This window comes from Dryobates pubescens, chromosome 18, assembly GCF_014839835.1.
Source record: "Dryobates pubescens isolate bDryPub1 chromosome 18, bDryPub1.pri, whole genome shotgun sequence".
In the NCBI taxonomy this organism is placed as follows: domain Eukaryota; kingdom Metazoa; phylum Chordata; class Aves; order Piciformes; family Picidae; genus Dryobates; species Dryobates pubescens.
Genome location: NC_071629.1, coordinates 4,898,438 through 4,912,825, shown reverse-complemented (window position 1 = coordinate 4,912,825; position 14,388 = coordinate 4,898,438). Strand labels below are relative to the sequence as shown.

The following is a 14,388-nucleotide window of genomic DNA, read 5'->3' as shown; positions in this document are numbered from 1 at the left end:
GCTGTGGAGCAGCAGGACACTGGGAAATGTCTTCTACTCCTCTTCAGCATTCACATACCTCAGCTGGCTTCTCATGGGACAGCTGCTGTGGTGCCTGGTGGCAGGGCACTGAGCCTAGCACCAAGGTCCATGCTGGGGGCTGGCACCGCAGTCTGAGACCCAGCTGTGGCACGCTGGCTGCTAGGCCCTGCCAGTCAGAGCCCCTCCTCTAGGGCTGAGGGTGGGCTGCTCCAGCATGGGAGGGTGCAGCTGTGTCCTTGGGAAGGCAGCATCTCTGCAGCCTCCCACTTGAGCTTCCCATGGGCAGCAGGTGTTGCATCTTCTCCATCCCACACGGCGCCTGCCCTGCCCTGCCAGCACCCCGCCACCACTGGCAAAGGAAAGGGTGACTATTGCCACCCTGCTGATGGGGCAAGCTCTTGGCAGAGCAGCTCCCTTCCTGACCCTGGGGAGATGCCTACATAGGGCAGCCCGTGGGAAATCACTGCAAGCCCAGGCCTGGTGGGGGCTGCTCGCAGGCAAGGCACAGCTCAGACCCTGCCTCTGCAGATGCCCCACAGAAGCAAGGCCAGCCCTTAGCAGTGGTACCAGCAGCGATGGTGTCTTCTCCTGCCTTTGAGGACACTGCCTGGCAGGCTGCCAGCCCTTAGCTGCTATGAATGCTGTGCCTGGATGCTGTTGAGCAACAGCCATGACAGCAATAGCTCATCAATGGGACAGGAATAGCTCCTGGCTGCAGGCGACACAGGACCCCCTGGGTGAGGTCTGTTGTGAGAAGAGGCTGTTCCTGTCCTGCAGGACACCAGCCCGGTCCTGTGACTCACAGGGAAAGCAAGATGCTTGTCGTGGTGCTGGGTCTGGTTGGCAAGTGTCCTGCTGTCTGCCCCAGCCCTGGGCACTGCGGGCAGCAGGTGGTGCAGGGCTGCCATCGTGTAGGCAGCTCCTGGTGAGCAGCCATGGTGTGGAGTGCTCCTCAGAGTCACCTTCTCAGAGGGGATTGAGTTTAAAATGGGCTGCCACATGAGTCTGAAGGTGATAATGGTGCACATACTTACATGTAGGATGCATAGACTTACATTTAGGAACAAGTTCTGCCCCAGGAGGGTGCTGGAACACTCCAACAGGTTGCCCAGGAGGTAGTTGAAGCCCCATCCCTGGAGATAGTCAAGGTGAGGCTCAAGAGGGCTCTGGGCAACCTGACCTAGTTGAGAATGCCCCTGCTGACTGCAGAGGGGGGTGGACTGGATGGCTTTTGGAGGTCCCTTCCAACCCAGCCCACTGTATGATTCTATAGGTGTATATTTACATATGTAATGCTTCTGGGTTTCCCGTGGGTGCCTGTGGAGCAGAGACATCAGAGACACTGGGAAGAGCCAAGCACAGCAGCAGAGCCTGTGTCCTGGCATCACTTGGCAGAAACACCCCCTTGGTGCATCCAGCCTCCAGGCCTCTCTCCTTACCAAGGACAGGACCCTGGTACGCCGAAGAAGGATCCTGGCTTTCAAATTGCTTGGATGCTTTTGGCATGAGTGGATAGGAAGAAGCTACACAAGAATGCAGAAGCCTCTGTGGTTTGTCTCCCAGGCCCTGGGAAGGAGACAGCTTGCTTCTCTTTGTGCTAACGTGGTGGGGTTTGCTTTTGGAGGAGCTGGGAGGAGGGCTCAGCACTGCCAGAGCACGCTGTGAAGCGGGGTGCTGGTCTTCCCTGCTGGGCTGCTTCACCCTGGTTAAAGCCATGGTGCTGCCCCACTAGGACTTTCCTACTTTTGGCAGGATGGAGCCATCCCCACCAGTCTTTTATGAGTGCCCTGCAGCTGTTGGTTTGCCACCTGATGTGCTGCTCATGCTAGCTGGAATGGGCAGCTGCCCAACCTCCCCTTCCAGCAGGGCAGTGGTGGTGGGTCCCCTGGCAGCTTCCACACCCTGTGAGTTGGACTGGGGACCTGGAAGGAAGCACTCGTTCCAGCTGCCTTCACCTGCCACAGGGCACAGCCAAGTCCTCAGTGAGGATGTAAGCCCTTTACTTGTAAGTCCTCAGAATAAAATCCCTGGCCCTTGAGGCAGCAGTGAGTGAGCTGTGGGGGGTGGCTGACTCCTGGGCAGCAGAGTCTGGCTTTAGCTCCCAAGTGCACCCTCCCAGGGGTATGACACTTGCTAGGTGAGGTGACCCTGGACAAGCATCCCACGCAGGTGAGACTCTTCCCAGTCCTGGCAGTTTAAAGGAGGAGAAGAGGCCAACACACAAAGCTCACACCGTGCCTTGGTGCCCCCAGCCCTGCTGTGCTGGCCCAGTAATGCAGGGGACACAGCAAAGCAGCTGTGGCTGGTGCCAAGCCTGGGAGCCAGGCCAAAGTGCTGCTGAGGAATGAGCGAGGGGGAGATGGAAGGAGGCAGCTGGAGGTGGTGCCAGGATTGATGCTGCCTGCATGCTGCTGCCAGGGCCATGGCAGTGCTGCTGGGGCCATGGTGGATCTGTGGCAGATCAGGGAGAACTGGGTGCAGGTCAGGTCTGCAGGATGCTGTGGGTGCCCAATGCCATCTTCTCCAGTCAGGTGCAGCTCCTCCAGCTCTGTTGCCTCATGGTCATTCGTACTCCTGTCCTTGCCTTGTCAGCAGAGCTGTGACTGCTGCCTCCCCCTCAGAGAGCACTACTGAGGCTGGCACTGCCCCTGCTGTAACAGGGATCTGGGGTCTAAGCAGCCCCTTCAGTTTCATGGTCATGGTGACCATGGCCAGGAGGAGCTGCCACACCCTATAGGATGCTTGCACTGGCACCAACCTGGGCCCTGCCAACCATGGTTGCTAGTGCCTTGCTGCCTTCTTTATTCCTCTTCATGATGGTCTTCCGCTCTGCTGGCATCTTGAGGCTGTCTTGGTGTCCCTTGCATGCCCAAAGCCAGGCTGAAGAGTTCTGGTGACAGGCAGGGAAAAGCAGCAAAGGTGGTCCCAGGACGGGCAGGAGCAGAGTGCTGAGGTGCCAGTCCTGCCTGGGGGTGGCTCGGTACCATCTCCTCACCTGCCTTCACTGACATTTGGCAGCAGCCTCAGCTGCTGCATACCAACTGCTGGGGTGTCATGCTACAAATAGAGCCTTGGCCTGGGGCAGAGCCACTGCACCCTGCACCCCAGCACAGGCTCCCCACCTGCCACCGGCACGCGTGGGCACCGGGTGTGCGCGGGCAGGAGCAGTGCCCGTGCTGGGCAGAGGGCAGGGGTGGTGTGCTGGCTGCTCACGGGGTACCCACCGAGCGTCCTGGGGGAGTGTGGCTCAGCCCCTGGAGAGGCTGGCTGAGGGCTGTGCCTGGGGCAAAGGTGGCAGCCTGCTGTGCCCATGGCAAAGCTGCCCCAGAGTCCCTTGAGGCTGGGGATCGCGGCGGGGACATCCAGGGACAAGAGGGACGCCTCAGGGGGGACAGCACAGGGGACTCTCAGCCGTGACTGCCGCTGGTGAGGTGGCGCAGGGGCTGGGTGAAAGCCTAAACCGCCTGGGGTTTGGGTTTCCAATGCCCTACATGTGCCTTTGACAGCCCAGCTCCTGTTCCTCCGGCGCCGGGGGTGTTCCTTTCCCCTTGTTTCTTCCCGCAGCCGGGGAACGGAGCCCCGCTCGGTGCACTCGAGGCAGGAAGGAAAGCCTGGAGCTGTTTAAAACTCGCAATCTTCAGGGAATTTCGCTCGCCGTCCAAGCCCGTTCCCAACCAACAGAGTAACGGTGCAGGGTTTGAATCGCTGACCCGCCTCCGCAGCCTGCTGCCTCCTCCCTCCCTCCTGCCCTCCCTGCCTGCGCCGGCTCCTGCCCGCACCGGGGCTCTGCCCAGCTCTGAGCCGCCGCCAGCGGCCATGGGGGTGCCGGGGTGGGCAACCCCCGGGATCTAGGGGGGCCCTGTGCCTGCCCCCCTGCCCGGCCCATCATGCCATTGCTGGATTTTTTCTGGGCGTGCTTCAAACGAGCCAAGGTAAGGAGCTAATGAAAACGTGTCCCTCTTTCACACCCCCTGAGCTCCAGGAGGAGCTGCTGGAAGGGCTGGTGCGGGGCACGGCTCTGGGGGGCTGGGGGTTGTGCGTGGTGCCTGATGTCTGCTCCCCAGGGATGTTGTGCCTGCTCCCCGTGGGCACAGGAAAGGCTCTTTTTGGTCGGGGCACGTGTGGGTGCTTTGGTCAGTTCACCAGTGGTGGTGCCATGTCCCAGAGTCCGTGGTGCTGAGGGCAGGCAGGGTGCTGTGCCTGGCCAAGGGTCTGTGGATGCAGCATGGGTAGGTGTAACAGAGCCAGGGGTGGGCTCCGTGTGCTGCTGTCCCCCAGCGTGGTCTGCAGGCACCGAACCAGCTCCTGCCATGCATGGCTCAGGCTGGGGTGGGGGCACCCCCACAAACTGGGGGCTCACTGGTGCAGCATCCTGCTTTGCCAGCCTGGGGGGAAGGGGGTGCTGCAAGCAGGATGACAAAGGAGCAGCGAGCCCAGAGGCCCCCAGCTTTAATTTCCTGCAGCAGTGGTGCTCCTGGCATCTGGCATTTTTCACTTGGCTTTAATTCCTCATCTGCCTTAATAACGTGCAGCTCCCTCCAGCTGCCCCTGCCTGCTGGCTTGGGTTTCTTGCCTCACAGCCTGTGTGGTGCAGGGGTAGTTGCTGGGGAGAGGTTTTGGTGGTGTGGTTAGGATGGCTTTCAGGAGCTGCAGGCTGGGAAAAGCAGTCCAAAAAGCCCTCTCCAAGCGGTGCTGCGCTGTGGATCTGCCGTGGTGAGCCGGACGTGGAATGCAGGCTGCTCCCCCGGGGGTTCAGGGCAAAGCTTAAAATAGTCGAGCCCAAAACTGACATTTGTGAAATTCATTACTAGTGTTAGTAGCTGTCTTGTCCCTGCTGTCTCCAGAGGGCTTAGCAAGTCCTCGTTAACCCTCCTTGGCCCTGCGCGCTGCGTCATCGCCGCTGTGCTCGTGGTGACAGGGAGACGGCGACCAGGTCCCGCATCCCCTCTTGCAGACCTCTCAAAGGCCTTCAGCCTGGCCTGTGCTGGGCTCTGCTGCCCATGGACTTCAGCAACACTGAGAACAACCAGCAGAGCACTGGTGACCTGGAGCCCAAGGGGCCAGCGGCTGTGCTGGTGGGGAGGAGGTGGTGAGCTGCTGGGAGCTGCCCTGGCTGTCCCTGGGCACCCCCAGCTGCAGCTGCTCCTCTGGCTGCAGCCCCGGGCAGCACGTGGGGCTCCTGCCCACCCTGACGCATTCCCAGCGTTCTCCTCATCTGAGGAGACACATCCCCATCTGAACCCTCCAGTTTCACTGATCCAGGCCATGTTTGTACCCACTTCTTGCCCAGGCAACACTTGTGTAGGATGCCTGGAGCAGTGCGGGGACCAGACACGAGCAGAAGCCATCCATGGGTCGGGCACTCAGTTTGTCCTTCGGTTCTGGGGTTCTTGCTCCCCATCAGCACTCTGGGCACTGAGCTGTCATGGCCAGGGACACCTCTGCAAGGGAAACTTAAGGCAGTTGGAGGTTCCAAAAGATGTTTGCTGTGGGATAGTTGAGCTTTGTGCACAAAACAGAAGGGCTCTGCCCTGGAACAAGGCTGCAAGACCTTTGACTCACCACCTGCCATGGAGAGAAAGAAAATCTGTCCCAGAAGGTGTGAATGGCCCTCAGAGTGGGGAAAGATGGGGACTCTGCCTGGATGGGAGCTTCTCCAGAGCTCAAAGCTGAGGACCAAAATGATGTTTCTGCATTTTGTGCTTCCTCCTTAGCTCAGCACATGAGACTCAGGCTGAGTTTGGCATCAAAAAACCCCTGAATGATGATGAAGGGCTCCCTGCTTGGTGTTAGAGCTGCCTCCTCCCCAGCTCCAGGACTGCTAGTGCTCTTTGCATAGTTCCCTGTGCTGGTGTTAAGCTTCCTGTTGCCCAGCTTGTAGCAGCACAAGGTTCTGGTGGAGGTTTTGTTTCTCTTTTCTTCCACTGGCAGGCTGCCATTCCCCTATTTCCCCAGCAGGCAGCCCCCCACCAGCCAGCAAGACCTGGCTGATCCCCACCTGGATCTTGCAAGTGCCAGACAAATCCCTGTGGAGCATGAGGCTTTGGGAGAGGGGCACTTGAGGAGCAGCTCTGCCTGGCCAAGTGGCTGGGTGGGCTTTGGGGAAGGGACAGAGGACATCACCCTCCTGATTTCCTTGGGGGAGGTCTGATGGCCTCACGTGGGGCTGAGGCTTCTGCTTCAGCCTGGTTCCTCGTTTTCCTCCCTGTGCTGGTGTTGCTCAGTTACTCAGCATGAGCAGCAGAGGAATTTGTTGAAGAGGGAGAACGGTGCAGGGATTAAAGCTGTCAAGGTTAAATGAGGTGGAGCTATGGCTGGTGGAAGATTTCATGGGGAAAAACAAGGTGTTAGGGACAGGACAGGATGGCAGGGGAGAGGAGGCTCCCCAGAGCTGCCTTAGCACACAAACCAACATCCTCTGCCTTTGCTGTGGCTTGGGAGAGCAGCCCCAGCTCAGCACCCACCAGCCCTTGCCCCACTCTGCGGGCACCTCCCAGGCGTGCTGGCTGCAGGGCCGGTGTGTGCAGAGCCCGTGATAACAGGCTGATAACAGGGGTCCCACTGATCACCCCCCTCTCCAAACGTGTTTGACTCTGATGCTCTCCAGTTGCCCACACGCTGCCAGAGGCATCTGTGCAGGCTGCCCCCGCGGGAGGACAGAGCTGAGCAGGCAGCAGGACCGGCAGCTCCCTGCCCTTCTCTCCAGTGGGAATGGGTTCCACAGTGGCAAGCGAGCAGGAGGAGCCTGGTGACCTCCTCAAGGGCTCCCTGTGGGTTCCAGTGGTAACCCTGGCCCCACTGCTGGGCACCCCTCAGGAGAGGAGCCCTGCAGCAGGGAGATGGCTGAGCCCATCGCTGCGGGGTCATCCCCAGCCTGCCGGCCCGGCAGGAAGAGGGGTCCCTGGTGGCCCGTGGGAAAGGTCGGCTCAGCAGCCTGCTGCATTCCTGCAGCGATCCCAGCGGCACCTCTGGCCCTGCTCAGAGAGCCTGCAGCTGCCCTGCAGCACCCAGAGAGTGGCCTGCAGAGGGTCCTGGGTCCCACGCTTGCCTCAGCTCTGGGACAGTGCTAGGACCCTCCTGCTCCTCCACCCCCATGCAAACTGTCCTTGTCCCCAGCGTGGTGGCAGGGCTTTGCCCTCTGCAGATCCCATGCTGTGTGGCTTTGCCCTGCAGAAGCCCAGCCCCAGCAAGGGGCAGCCTCAGTGCACGTTGCTGGTGTCCCCTTCCCCACCCTGGGAGCTGTGCCCATGGAGAGGCTCATGGAGCAAGAGCCCAGCCTGCTTTCAGCTCTGCTTTGTTTTTCCCCTTTCTTTATTGTTGGCTTTCTGTGCATGCAGAGGCCATTGTGTGCTCTGCTCCCAGGGGCATGGAAATGTGGACATTTCCCCAGCTCTCTGTGCAGGTACTGAGGGGCATGGCTGGGAGGACTCCAGCCTGGTGCAAGGGGCTACCCTATCGAGGTTTCCCCCAGATCAAACCCCAGCTCCAGCCCCATCATGGGGTGGACTTGGGTGTGATGGCACAGAGTATGGTGGGTGAGTAGCTTGTGGATGTCACCTTGGTGCAGAGGGACCATGGGCTGCACACCTGGAGGAAGGGACTGTGTCCTCCCAACCTCTGTTCTGACCCCCTGATGTAGGTCTGAAAGCCTCTGATGGCTTCCCTCAGGCAAGCAGCCGTGGTCGTGGGCACACCAGGCACACTGTTTGCTCAGTGCTCTGGGCCTTACTAATCACTGATGTCCTAAAGCCACTGGGGCTGATACCCTTGGCACAAGCCCTTGCTCAGGCTCTGCTTGTCCTCAGTGCTGGAGCACTGCTGGTCCCAGCTCCTCTCCTGGCAGGGAGGAGGCTTGGAGCTGGGACTGAGCTCAACCACGAGTGGTAGGAGTCTGTGAATGTGAAAACTAAAAAGATCATTTAATTATTTATCTTCTTTTCCCTTTCTTTCTTTTCACAGAGTTTCACATTGCTAGAAGATAAAAAAGATGCAGGTAAGCTGTGACAATGCTTTCTGGGGCTGGAATGCTCTCACTGGGGGGTGGGCAGGAGCTGTGGGAGACGAGGATCATCCCCTCTAGGTTCTTCTTCCAGCAGCATGATTTCCCCCAGCACTGTTGTTTCTCAAAGGGGTAGCAAAGGCAGTGCAGGAGGGACCCCTGAGATGTCCTCAGCCCCTGGTTCACCCCAGCCCTGCCTGCACACACAGCTTGGCTGTACATTCCAGCCATCAGCAGTGTGGGATCCCAGGTGCTGTGTGGGGAGCAGCCCTGTGGAGGGGCACGGGTCCCCTCGTGCTGTGCCAACAGCCCTTCAGCTGGCCCTGCAGCAGCTCTGCCCTTCTCCTCTGTCTCCTTTACAGTTCCTCTCTCATTGTAATCAGCAATGTCATGCACTGCAGATAAGCTCATTAGGAGCTCCAGAGCTTACAACCCCCCATGCTGTAGGAAGCTTTGTGTGATTGAGATGTCTCACCAGCGACAGCCTGGCAGGAGGAGGTTGTGGAGCAGCTCTGGGCTGGTCTGTGGTTGTTGTACACCTCTCCATGAGCTGCTTCTGTCCAAACCAGCCCTCTGCAAAGGACTGCCCTGCTGCAGGGCACTTGTGGGTGCCAGGGAAGCTGGAGGCTCACAGGTGATCTGCAAGAGGAGGAGGTAGAGGAGGTGTGTGCCCATGGGGCTGGGGATGGAGAAAGGCCTTGTGGGCTCCTGGATGGGGCACAGCCAGATGTTGGTTTTGAGAACACTGCAGCCAAACTTGTCTGAAACAGCATTGTCAGTCCTGGCTGCTGCCCTGCTGAGTGTGAAGAAATGCTCTGCATCTCAGAACCTCATCATGGTGGGAATGGAAGGGACCTCTGGGGATTGCCTAGTCCAACCTCTCTGCTAAAGCAGGGTCACCCACAGCAGGTCACCCAGGATCACAATGCCCAGGTGGGTTTGGAATCTCTCCAGAGAAGGAGACTTCTCAACCTCTCTGGGCAGCCTGTCCCAGTGCCCCAGCTCCCTCAGGCTCTGCTGTTGAGCATGGCCCAGCTCATGAGCAAGATGGGTAGAGGTCCTGCATTCACAGGTTGCTCTAATGGAAGCTCTTTGCTCTGTGACATCTCTAAACCTGGTCTGGTCCCACAGTCAGCTGGCAGCTTTCAGCAGCTCTGGGAGTGTAGGGACCCCGAAGCATTGTCTGCTTGGTGTCAGCTCCTTTGCTGTTAGCACAGAGCTCAGGACAGGTCCCTCAGATGATGGCTCTCAGCAGCAGAGGTGGGGAGAAGCAGTGCTGCTGGCCAAAGCCTCCAGCTCTGGCAAATGGGAAATGCCAGGAGCCAATGGCATGTACCTGTGGATCTCTGAGCAGCTCCTCTGACTGGAGGACAATGATCTGGCTTCTTGATTTTCATCCATGTAAGGGCTGGGTGAGCTCTGAGCCCAGCTGGCATGAGAGCCAGGGAGCACAGGGAAGCCCTGGGTGACAAAAGGTGCTTTGTGAATGGCGCTCCAGAGGCAATCCTGGGTGGTCTCTTCTGCCCTTTTAGGGGAGAGGTTAACAACATGAGTGCCAAGAGCTTGTCAAAAGGGGTTAGAGCCTTGTGCAAGAGGAGGGGGGCAGGGAAGACTCCTACAGATCACACCCATGGCTGGGATTTTTGGGGGGAGGCTGTTTACAGGGTTCCCCCCTTGGTTTGGAACTGCCTGTAAAATCCCAGTTATCCTGGGAAAGGCTCAGCCACATTCACAGCCATCCAGCTCACATCTTCCTGGCCTCACATCCCTGTCCCAGCCTGGTGGGCTTCGCGCTGCTGGAGGGATGCTTGGCCACTTTGGCATCACACTTGCATGGGCTCTGAGAGCAGGAGGAGCAGAAGCCCTTGCCTAGGTGAACAGCTGCAGAGGTTTTCACCAAAGGATTTGTCAGCTGCCATCCAATGCATTGATTACTCCAGCTGCTTGCTGTCACTGCAGTCTGCAGCAGCGTGGTGCCAGTGGAGCAAGGCTGAAGATCTCTCTTTCCTGTGAATTACTCTGGCCTTGGAATTGGAGCAAGCCCAAGGCCAGTTCAAACTCCCCACTGGGGTTTTGAAAGCTCTGAATAGAATGATAGGGTCATAATTTGTGTGGCAGAGAGCTTTAAGAGCATCAAGTCCAACAGTTAAGCCAGGTCATCGCTGCATCATGTCCCTCAGCACCACATCTGCACAGCTTTGAATCCCCTCTAGGGGTGGTGACTCCACCACTGCCCTTGCAAGCCTGTTCCAGGGATTTATAACCCTTCTGGGGAAGAAATTGTTCCTTGTGTTCAACCTAAACCTTCTGTGGTGCAACTTGAGGATGTTCCCTCTTGTCCTCTTTTTTCTTGGTAGAAGAGAAAACCCCCACTGGGCTCCAGCCTCTTTTCAGGGAGCTGTAGAGACCCAGGGCAGTCACTTCTTGTCCTCATAGCTGACTGTCCTCAGAAGATGCTCTGACAAACAAAGGTCACTTAAGGAAACATGCACAGTGGTCTCAGGAGACACCATTCTGTCCCTGATGATCTCTTAGGGCTCCAAGAGGACCTCAGCCCTCAAGACAGTGGTAGAAGGCAGGGTTGAGTTTGTTCTGCCTTTATCCCAGTAACTGTTGGGAATGTGTCTCTCCTGGGTCTCCCATCACTTCCCAGATCCTGCCCCTGATCCTCCCCTGCAGCAGTGCTGTTCTCCTTGCACGTCCCTCAGACTCCCTGAGCTGCTTCCTGAGGGGAGCCAGACCTGTTCCCAGCTCCCAGACCCCATTCCTGCCTGGGAGGATCTGGACTGGGGCTGCCACAGCCCCTTCCCTCCACAACAGCTGTGGGAAGACTCTGCTGCTTCCCACCACCATTAAAACAGCTCAGCCATGCTCAGCCCCTCAGCAGTGATGGTGGCAAAACACTTGGACTTCATCTGCCTTCCCAGAGGTCCCACTTCAGGAGCACAGGGGACTCAGTCTCCCCTGGACACCCCCCAATCAGGCCTCCCCCAGGCCATGTGGGACCCACTGCCTGTTGGCTGGCCCCAAGCCATCTTGCTGGAGCAGCCCCAGCTGGGTTTCCATGGATTTTCTAACTCTCTGCTTCCTCTTGGACCTTCATTTCCCATGCATTGTTCTGCACAAAGCAGAGAGGAAAAGGCTCCCACAGCAGCTGGGCACGCGAGAACGGCGGCCTGCCAGCAAACCCCTGCCCGCAGCAGCAGCAGCAGCAGCAGCAGCAGCAGCATGGGGAGCTTGCTCTGCAGATGTTGTCAAGCAGTGGCCTCCTCTGAGTGCAGTGGGGCAAGGGGAGGGCTGGTGGCTTCCTTCAGGGCAAGCAGGCGGTGGTGAGAGCAGAGCGCTGCTGCACGTGGGGAAGCAACAGGGAAGGAGCAGCACCAGGGACTCTGCTGAACTTTTGCCCCTGCACAAAATAATAAGGGCTGCATTTAACCCAGCATCTGGATCCCTGAGAATAACCTGCTAAATTTAGCTGTTGTTGATATGTTGTCACAGCTGAGCTATTCTTCTTCTCCCCTTACACGAAAATCCCTTCTGCTGGCTCTCTTGGGTTGCAGCCCGAGCCCTTCGCTCCTCGCCTGGCCTGTGCCCACACGTTCAGTGCCCGGCTCTTTGGGGGGAAGAAGGTGAGGATTTGGGTCTGCTTTTCTGTCACTGAAGGGGTTGAAAGGGAGAGGGAGCCCAGGGGCTCCTAGGATGGGTGTCTGTGCTGAGATGGGCGTGCAGGGACCGTGCGTGTTCCAGCTGCAGCGTCATAGAATCAGTAAGGCTGGGAAAGACCTCAGAGATCATCCAGTCCAACCTGTCACCCAACACCTCAGGGCTACTAAACCATGGCTCCAAGTGCCACATCCAGTCCCCTCTTGAGCACCTCCAGGGATGGTGACTCCACCACCTCCCTGGGCAGCACATTCCAACGGCTAACAACTCTCCCTGTGAAGACACAAGGGAGGGGACCAGAGGACATCTGCGGCTCGAAGGGGTGGGGTGGGATGCTGGTTGTGGCTGCAGGGACCTGTTTCTGCCCTCCTGGGCAATGGCTGTCTGTTGTGTGCTGGAAAACATGGTCAGGGGTCTGGAGCTGAGCAAAGAGGCAGGAGGCAGAAGTGACTGTGATTAGCAGTGGTCGTGGGCTGACACGTCTGGCTCCTTGTCCCCCCTGGCCACCCGTGGGGTTGGTCTCAGGCTCGGCTGGTTAATCACACTGCAACGCCAACCTTGGTCCTCCAATTGACTCCAGGTCCCTCCTGGGAGCCTGGGTGGGTGGCAGCCCCCAAGCTCAAGCCCTGTGGGTGCTGGCCCAGGAGCAGCAGCTGAGCCACGCTCTGAGCAGCCCTGCTGCTCTTCTGGTTATTTTCCATGAAGGATGAGGATTGTTTCTCAACTGCTCTCAGTTTTCCTCCTGTTACGGCCTCCCTGGCATTCTCCTGCCACTGGGATCTGATCCCCTGCCTGGCTAGTGCAAAGCCCTGGGTGATTAGCTCTAAATAATCTAAATAGTGAAATAGCTTTAAAAACAAAGCAAAAAAAAAGGCCACTTCCCAAACAAGAACTGGTACACTAAAAATCCCCCTGCCAGGGCAGCTCCTCAGCAAACAGCTCAGGTTTAGCTTTCTTGCCACCAGATGTTTTCTCAGGAGCTGGGGACAGCATCTCCTGGGGCTTGAGACACAATCCCCAGCATTTCCTTTGCAGCCTCCTCAGTCAAGCCCCGAGGTTATTTCTAACCCCCTGAGCTCTCTGATACCTGTTTACCCACACTGATTTAATTTCCCCTAGGAATTGGGCCGGTGCTAAAGCCTCTGGGCAGAGCCAAGGCTGCAAGCTCTGCTGTTCCCTGCCCGTCTCCTGTGGGGTATTTATTGGCATTTTAGGTGCTTTCTGGGGCTGCTTCAATAAAGCACAGGTCTGGAGGCTGTGCTGGGCACTGCCTGTCCTGGCTGGTGCCTCCCCAGCCCTGCTCTGGGAGCTGCTTTGTGCTGCTGCTCCATGGAGATGGATGGTGGCTCCCACACGAATCCACGTGTGTGTAATTACATCCCTGGTCAATTAACCCAGGCAGTGGTTAATCACTGTGGCAGTGCAAGGGACTCCTGTTCATATCTTTGGCTTACAGCAGTTTAAAATGCTTTGGGGCTGTTCTCCTGTCACCTCTTGCAGGACAAACACAGCTCTCCTTCCCCACTGCTTCCTCCTGCCAGGGTGGGCTGCTCAGCCCTCCTGAGGAATGAGCTGAAAAGGTGGAAGTAGAAACAACCCTTTAGAAGCAACCCAGACCCAGAGTGGCCACACTTCAGTGTTTCCAGTAAATGATGGTGGGGAAAGAAAGATTTGGCAGAGGGCAGAGGCTCCTCCATCCCCAAAATGAGATTGTTCCTTGCCCTTTTTTGTGTCTTCTGCCCATAAAGATTCTTTGACTTTGAGCCCAGAGATGGCTGCAGGAATCGACCCCCACCCCCCAGCTCATCCTCCATCCCTTCTAGGGCTTCCACTTCAGGCTCTGGGAGCTTTTGTGTTTCCTGCAGCTAACAAAATGCAGATTCTGAGCAGCAGGATCCTGTCATGACTTGGGGGATGTTCTTTGAAGGCCAGAAAGGAAGAGCTTGGGTTAGAGGGGGTGGTGGTGGGAGTGGGGGTGGGGTGTTTGCCTCGTGTGGGCTGGGGAAGGGCAGAGGAGGAGCTGGGAAAAGGCTCCTGTGACCACTCTGTGCCCAGGGATGCTGCCAGGTTTTGCCAGTGCTGACAAGGAGGGATTGAGGCAGGCTGGGAAGAAACTGCAGGCAAGAAAGCACATTTCTAACCCTGTCCTCTGGGTGGTTTGCAGGGGACAAAAGGCTCAGGAGGGAAGTTTCAAGCGTGGTTACTTCCTTGAAACAAGAAAATACGCTGAGAGGTCTGGCTGTGCAATGGCTTTGCTGTGGGAAGAGCTCTGGACATGTGAGCTGCCTTACAATGCAAAGGAAGAAGATGTTCCTGGGTCTGAAACAGCCTCCCTGTGCTTTGGAGAGAGCAGCTTGGTGTCAGAGGAGATGGATGGGGCTGAGCACAGCCTTTGTGGGTGCCCTGTAAAGCTCCAGTGGTTTTGTCTTCAAAGCACAAGAGGTCAGGTGGGGAGAAAAGGTGTGAGGTGTTCACAGACCAGTCTGGTCATGTTAATTCCCTCTCCTCTTAATGAAGAAGCTCTGAATCCTGCCTGAATCATCCCCAGTGCTTTGAACACCAACCCTCCCCCAGGAGCAGAGGCAGGCAGAGCGTTCCCAGGTGGGACCAGGCTGCTGAGGTGTGAGGTGGATGCAGATGGAATGTGAACAATCATGACACTGACTTTGGCACCTGGTGCTGGGCAGCCTTTGGTTCCTGATCCA

The 14,388-nt window shown here is 57.7% G+C and overlaps 1 protein-coding gene across 1 annotated transcript in view; it reads left to right on the top strand.

Moving 5' to 3' along the window:
• The first annotated feature begins 3,768 nt into the window (after nucleotides 1-3,768).
• Nucleotides 3,769-14,388, top strand: part of STARD8 (StAR related lipid transfer domain containing 8) — a 59,854-nt gene continuing 49,234 nt past the window's right edge. Inside the window, exons 1-2 of the mRNA XM_054169555.1 lie at nucleotides 3,769-3,953; nucleotides 7,981-8,014. Coding sequence (XP_054025530.1) covers nucleotides 3,909-3,953; nucleotides 7,981-8,014 — 79 coding nt within the window. The 5' untranslated portion in view covers nucleotides 3,769-3,908. The remainder of the gene's footprint in view (nucleotides 3,954-7,980; nucleotides 8,015-14,388) is intronic.